Source organism: Cryptotermes secundus, unplaced genomic scaffold (genome assembly GCF_002891405.2).
Source record: "Cryptotermes secundus unplaced genomic scaffold, Csec_1.0 scaffold97, whole genome shotgun sequence".
In the NCBI taxonomy this organism is placed as follows: domain Eukaryota; kingdom Metazoa; phylum Arthropoda; class Insecta; order Blattodea; family Kalotermitidae; genus Cryptotermes; species Cryptotermes secundus.
Window position 1 is genome coordinate 1,230,296 of NW_019720561.1, and position 8,218 is coordinate 1,238,513.

The 8,218-nt window shown below is 39.9% G+C and overlaps 1 protein-coding gene across 4 annotated transcripts in view; it reads right to left on the minus strand.

The window, feature by feature from the left end:
- The window catches only part of LOC111867985, a 599,613-nt gene that overhangs the window by 253,794 nt on the left and 337,601 nt on the right, over positions 1–8,218 (minus strand). For all 4 annotated transcript variants that reach the window (XM_033752924.1, XM_023858257.2, XM_033752930.1 and 1 more), the window contains exon 2: positions 2,751–4,326. In XM_033752924.1, coding sequence (XP_033608815.1) covers positions 2,751–3,021 — 271 coding nt within the window. In that variant the 5' untranslated portion in view covers positions 3,022–4,326. The remainder of the gene's footprint in view (positions 1–2,750; positions 4,327–8,218) is intronic.

Sequence of the window (8,218 nt, forward strand, 5' to 3'; positions counted from 1 at the left end):
CCGCAAACGAACTATACCAACCGAACAACCGCCTCTTCTAGGTGAAATTAGTGCAACCGCCTCTGTGGTCTAGCGATCAGAGTTCCTGGCTAGAGATCCAGAGGCCCGGGTTCGATTCCCTGCACTACCAGATTTTCTGACAAGTATATGGTCTGGAACGGGGTTCACTCAGCCTCGTGAGGATAACTGAGGAGCTAATTCAAGGAAATAGCGGTTACGGTCTAGAAAACCAAGATTGACGGTTGTGGTGATCCGTTGTGCTGACCAGGTGACAGCCTCTATCCGCAAAAGTTCGCGATTTCATATTAGTTTTCTTTTATTCATAATTGGCTGGGCGGCCTTCGTATTACTTACATACTTACTCATGGAGCTGAGTCCTTCTTGAGGATCCGCCAATTCTGCAGCTACTCAAGGGTTTACCAGCATTTTATGCAACCCGAAAATTCATTACCGTTTTCACAAGAGCCCTCCACTGATCATACGCCTCGGTCTTTCCAGTGGTCTCTTTCCTTCTGGCTTTCCCACCAATATCCTATATGAATTCCTCCTTTCTCCATTCGTACTACATGCCCTGTCCACCTCATCCTCCTTGACTTGATCATTGATTTCGTATTAAGCAATGCAAAAATTAAAATCACAGTTCTGGAGGATATGTGTAAGAAGTGTCCTAGAGACGCAAGCGCAGAAAGGATCAGGACGAGGAAGAAATTGGGAACAAAGAGTTGAACCCAGAACCCAAGTGAACGCGGTATCTACAGCGCGGCTTCAGTACGCGCTAACCATGCTATTGCTATCCCTTCCTGTCATTTTATGGGAACCGATGTTTTATTGCCTTGCTCACAAGAGCACGTTACTCTTCGCCTATACTGAGCTTACGTGAATTCAGTCTATAAACTCGCCCCGAATTCCTTTTATATCCATTCTAATATTATCGTCCCATATACGTCCAAAATTAATGGTGACCTCTTTCTTTCAAATTTTCGTACCAAAATTCTGTATGCGATTCTCCTCTCCTGTATATTTACATACCCTACCCATCTCATCGTCTTGGATTTAGTTCTTCTAATAACATTTGGCGAGCACTACAAATTATGCTAATTTTTTCCAGTCACCTTTTAATTTATCACTCTTACTTCGAAGTACCCTTCTAACCATCCTGCTCTCAGATACAGCCGGTATAAGCTTTCGTTAACCTGAGAGACAAAGTTCCATATCCACTCAAAATCGCAGAAAAAATAAAAATTTGTCGTATTTATTCGCAAGTTTTTAGAGAAAAGTAGGATGACAAAAGATTCACAGCTTCCCCAAATTCGAATCTGCCCTTAATTTCTTTCATGAACAAAATTTCGACCTGTTAACACTGTAAATATCTGATTTTGTCACACTTTCAAATGATCTATTGTCTACATGTATGTTAAGATTTCATTCATCGTGGTGACGAGATATCAATTTACACTTGTTCTCTCTTTCTTAAGTTCTAGACCAGCTTCCTTTTTGTGGTCTACAACAGATTCTGTGGTTTCCCTATGTTATTCTTGTTGTCCACCAATAATTTAGCCTCAGCACTAATCAGAAATGAATGCATCGACCACATTTTTAATCCTTACTATTTTCCTAGTGGCGGACTTCAAAGTAAAATTTAAAAGTAGTGACGATAAAACATCTCCTTTTATCACAGTCAACTCCTCTGGAAGATCTGAAATGAAGTATAAAGAATGCCATGTCCTGCATACCAAGATGTGGTCCATTTGATTGCGCGCGCAGGATATTTTCCTTGCTTATACCACGATGATAAGACGCTTGCTAATTAAAATCCACTGTCTTACTCATTATTTGCACTTACGAGTACTGTATTTATGTATACTCCAAGCATTCTGTCATCTTGAGCGAAACGAGAATGCGACGAACACGTGTTACACCACTTCGCTATCTGGAAGCCACAGACGCATCCGGCAGTGTTGCGAGTCAGCAAAAAATCACGCATGCGCATCAAAGTCCCTTCTACCACTACGCTCAGTTTCCCCAACCCCTTTGGCCATTACTTACAGCGGCAAAAAATAAAGTCAGATACTTTTTGGACATACGGTACAAGTAATTGTTCTGGTTTGAAATGTACTGAACACGGTCATTTCTCTGAGGTATTTGAGTTACTGCGCCGTGCAATTTGTAGGTGGTTACCAATGTTCTTCAGAAGGAACCTACAGCCTTCTTATTTCGCCACGTAAACGGAGTCAGCAGTATTATCACGAACTTCAACATCCAGCTTAAGGCAATACAGTCATTATCCACAAGGCTATAATGTTAATTACCTGCTTCTAAAACCTCAGATTTCTTCACGTTAAGATGCATTTCACTTTAAAGGAATATACTATAGCATTTAGGCCAATTTTCAATTGAAAACAGACCACTCTATAACCATTACTGTCCTTTTGTATTATACAATATACTGTATACTATACAATATACTGTATACTATACAATATACAATACTATACAATATACTATACAATACTATATGTATATGTACTATACAATATACTGTATACTATACAATATACAATACTATACAATATACTATACAATACTATATGTATATGTACTATACAATATACTGTATACTATACAATATACAATACTATACTTTTGCATTATACAAAAGATAAGACTCATGATATAGCCACCAATTTTACACCCGTGGATACGATTGAGTTAAATGTACAAGTTGTAAATACAAGAAGATCTATACTCACGATTCGTGTAGCACAGAGTCCAGAGGCCAGACACGGTGTACTTTGACAAGTAATCCCTTTCCCCGGTTCCGTTGTAATTAGGGTTGTTCATTTTCTCCTCGGTGTGAAGCCACTGGTTAGTCGTCATGGCTATACACACGATGACAAGTGAAATGGTGGCAGCGAGTGGGGTTAATATCCACAGACACGTTATAGCCACGTCCAGGTGAGGGTTGTGGGGGTGGTTAGTAGTGGCAGCAGGGGGTGCAGGGGGGCTTGAACCCCGGGGCATAATGCCGGTACACCACTTTATTAGCAGTTATTTTGTTGGAGATGCTTCCTTCTGGAGAAAGCCACCACAAATATAACCACAGGAAACGTCTATTTGTATATGAAAGATTCATGACCCAACATTACCACAGACACTGGCGATTCGCTAATTTTCGTAGTAGTTATTCACTCATTCACAAGAATCCTGAGTTCACAGTTACTTTCTCTAAATTCAGTCACTGACTTCAGATGTGTCTGGATAAGAAGTAATTGGAATGTAGAAACATTGTCAGGTCTACCAACCTGACGACACAGTAGTTAACTATATGTCTTCGTAGGTTCTATCAGTCGAAGACAGTGAGAAAACATTTTTATCCGACACTTCCAAACATTCTGACAGGAACACTTAATGATGTGATATTCTTCACGCGGATTCCACGTACACTTCCATGCTGAACAATTATATTACAGATATGCATCATTCTTCACAATAAAATTCACTTGAGCCAATATTACACACGTATTAACGGAACTTCCATAAATTCTTAAGTGTTTGGTGGGAAGAGCTTCATTAATTTCCGAATGGTTCATGTTATTTATGTAATAATTCAGCGAACGCACATTATCGAATATAAGAACTCGCATGATAATTCAGTACATAAAAATTATCAGACTTCGATAAATGTATTTCCTGTGCCACATAAATTCTTCAAACTGACCCAATGCTTGCACCAGGGCCCAGTAATAATGCACTAGTGCAAAAGTAACATGACACAGAAATCTAAATCACTTCAACCGAACAGATAAATCCAACGTCATTATGATAAATACTGATATGTTTTTTTCAAATATAATTGCTCAAAGTAACTGGACTAGTCTTTGTGGAGCAGTAAGTTCAGGTGAGCATTTATTAATGAGCAGAGTGTGTTCCATATTTCTCCATTAACGTTTAAATTTTACTGAGAATTTCAAATTAGGAACAAGGATAACTGAAGCTTTCAAGAATTGAAGTTATCCACCATGAAAGATAAATTGTCTAACATATTTTTAAAGGTATACATTATTGGTTATGAATATATCTCCGTTTCCTGACGACGCGGAACTCCCATTTCCTCTGTTACGACAGAGTTATGCTCACGTGGCCAGTGGGAACCCAGAATGATTGATCTGGTTTGTGGCCACCTCTGTCTTTGTAACGATAGGACAGCAATGTAAACATTTGTTCGAGATCAAATTGTGGATCATTATGGAGCATGATCGTAGTAAAAGTGCGGGATCTCCGGAGTAGTTCAGGTCCGAAGAAATTCAGTGTCGACGGTGGCACCATCTGGAAAGAGAAAGAAAGGAGCATAAGTGATATTTTGTGATTAAAATTAATGTAAAATAAATCATTACTCAGGTCTGTAACAAATCCGGAGTCCATATAACTAACTGCATAAAGCAGAGGTCGGTTTCAGAAACCGACAGACGATTCCATGCTTAAATAATTTCCCGTCTTTTACGGAGCTCGAAGTTTCTCATGGGTCCTAACAATAGGTTGTACAGTGACAACAAAGATGATGAGACGATCATAAAAAAATAATTCAATTCAACTCTTTATTTATTTATGCACATATTCAACAGCCCAATATTTTTCCGCAATGGCTCTTCCAGACCATTCAGGACCCAGGTCTCTAATTCATTTCCGTATTCATTTTTCACAGAGGGTAGGACTCCTTGCACGAGTGATTAGCCAGTCACGAGACGGCTACCTAAACATAAGACAATACAAACACAACATAAACACATACACAACCCCAAAACATTCATATCTTGAGTGGGATTCGAACCCACGAACCCAGCGTCCTAGAGAGCGAAGACAGTTCATGCCTTAGACCGCGCGGCCACTGGGATCGGCATTCAACAGCTGAAATACCACCTAAAAATTAAGGAGGAGTGAAGACAGACAAAACACACATACACACAAGCAAAGGAGAATACATGGCTAAGATCATCGTTTGACAACCATAAATTTCATTAGTGAAATCACGCCAAACACGATGTTATGATATGAAATGTAATATACATAACTCCTAACTACAACTAATAAGTTAACAAATATAAATGACTCCTTCCAATGTGACCTGTAAGTTTTTTACTACATGAAAACTTAACACCCTTACATGTTTCGGTCTCTGTGGACCATCTTCAGAGGGCAAACATCACTACAAATAGGAAACCACCATCACATAAGTTGTACACAAAATATAACATTTCACAAACACAGCACAAACACAAAAACAGCACAGCAGCCACGAGCAAACCCTGGACGATATAAAGAACCTCCACAACAAGATAGCCAGGTGGCACAATATCTGCCCCATATAAGAGGGACGATGGGAGGACGAACACGAGCCTGCATGGTTTACGAATTTTAATTANAGTTTTCATGTAGTAAAAACTTACAGGTCACATTGGACGGAGTGATTTATGTTTGTACTTGTTAGTGTGACGGACCAGAATGAAACAAATAAAAAAAAGTTAATTTATAATAAGAAGCACAAATTATAAAACATGATCGGGAGAAGGACTTTTCGTACCGAGTACACCAACATACCTACAAAGAACATCAACAGCTGAAGAGACTCTGGCAAAAGGACAAATTTTACAAGGGGATAAGATATTGAACACACAGAGCGTTCTGCTATATGCAGAGCATGATACCGAATACGAAAAGTATCGGAAAGACAATACAGAGCCAAAGTAATGTCTACATTGCACTAAGCTGACAACTTCTTTTATGAATGTCTGTAACTTTAGCTGCACTAAAGCATAATCATGAGTGCATTACACTTGGGGGGAAAGACACTATTAAAATACTTACTTACTTACTTACTCATGGAGCTGATCCATTCTGGAGGAGCCGCCAAAACTGCAGCTACTCAAGAATTTCCCAGCATTTTATGGAACCCGAAAGTTTATTACCGTGGTCACAAGAGCCCTCCACTGGTTCCTATCCTCAGCCAGATCTATCCAATCCATACCATCCAATCCTATCTCTCTAAGATCCATTCTAATATTATCCACCGACCTACGCCTTGGACTTCCCTGTGCTCTCTTTCCTTCTGGCTTTCCCACCAATATCCTATACGCATTCCTCGTCTCCCCCATTCGTGCTACATGACCTGCCCACCTCATTCTCCTTGAATTGATCATTCTAATTATACTTGGAGAAGAGTACAAGTTATGAAGCTCCTCATTATGCAGTTTTCTCCAACCTCCTGTCACTTCATCTCTCTTCAGTCCAAATATTCTCCTCACCAAAGCGTTTAGATACTTATGTGCAGTGCTATACCAGGTAGGGTCTGACATGTTTTACTGGCGGTAGTTTAATTTCCTGTCGGCCTAAGCTGTAGTCTACTAGCTAATCATTAATTACGCAAAGAGCAAGACTAAGGACTTGAGGTTGAATCCGGCAGTACCCGGTCCACCAACTTTCTGTTCCTCGTATTATTAGGGCACTAATATAAACATCAAATAAAAGTAAAAATTCAAAGTTCATAATGGTAAGAAAAGATAAACTTATCCCTGTAACAATCAGTGGAGGCCCATATGTTTGTGAGACGTCGAGGCTTCCACATTTTCTAGACAATCGGCTCACAGATGACGCTAGGGTCTCTAAGGTTGTCAGTCAAATGCGCCTACCGCCCTCTACCTCCGGGAGTCTTCCTGGCACTCATTTCTGTTAGAGGCTGAGTAGAACCCAGGGTCATGGTGCGGCTGGAAAGATTAGGCAAATAGAAAAGAATTCAACGACAACATCGGGAACCGAACCAGCGACCCTCCGGCTTGTAGTATAGTACCACAACCAACTAAGCTTCCGCGTGCCCCGTATCAAGTAGTTACACGTCGCTGATAGGGAATCCAAGTTTTAGAAGCACTTATCGATAGTGAATTGCAGTTTATCGTTCCAGCAGTCTTATATTAATGTCACGTGTACAGAGTGATTCAAAATTAGTGTCAGGGTGTCCTTTTATTGGCCACAGAAACCTCGACAATAATTTACAATCACCCTCTATTACTTGTAGATGTATTGAAACATGTCACAACACGAATTTCATAGGTCAGGTTACAACGAATCATCACTTTTCATCGTCATCGTGACTTAGTCGTGTTAAACACATACGATTTTCTGTGCATGCCATTTACTACATTATCATCATCTGCATCATCATCATTACTGCCCGGTGATTCAGAGTAAAAACGGTATTTATTTTTAGTTAGGTTCTAGTTGCTTGCCAATCCCAGTGGCCGCGGGGTCTAAGAAATGAACCGTCTTCGCTCGCTCCAAAACTGGAATCGTTGGTTCGAATCCCACTCGAGGAATGAATGTCTGTGAGTTTGATCTCTATTTGTGTTGTTCTGTGTGTAGGTAGCAGCCTTGCTACGGGCTGATCACCCATTTAAAGGGTCGAACAAAGACTATATAGATTTTGAAACCAAAGAGCGTTCAAGGTCAACACGGACTGTAGAGCCTTAGATAGATAAATAGATGCGAATTGCTTACGCTTCAAAAAATTACTGGCACACTGTTATTCGAAGGTTATGTTATATTAAGTTTCTTCATGAACCGTCTGTACTCCACAGTGGCGCTCCACGCGGCTACCAAAGAAAGGAAATTGCTTCAGAAACCTGTTCAGAAGTTAGCAAATTCTTCTTTCGTCGTCTGTTTCCCTTTCCGCTGAACTTAGTTTTCTACAGAACTGTGTTTCAGCCGCTATTAATAAGACTTCGCTGGAAGAAAGTCCACCATATTTCAGGAAATAATGAACCTAACTTGAAAGCCAATCATATAATACTGCGTGCCCGCACTGATAAACCTGAGCTGCAATTAGAAGAAACAATTTCAGATGTTGGTGTTGATCATATTTCATGCCTCTGGAGGTTTCGCGGTCGTTTCCTTGACCTCCAGAATGTGTTTTATTAAAATGATTAATGCAAAAATTTATGAAAATTAAGTATGTACTTATTGTCGTCACAGCATCTGTGCTTTTGTTAAAGTGGAAAGGATGGTAACATAAATATAAATGTATAATAAATTTTGTCTTTGTGAAGCGGATCGTTTTTGTATTTATTCTGATCCACTATCAGTATTAATTTCGAAAACAGAGGACTGTGAATAAAGGATGCTTAGCAATGCACAATATAGACACACACAGCCGGTGACGGTAGCCGAGCGG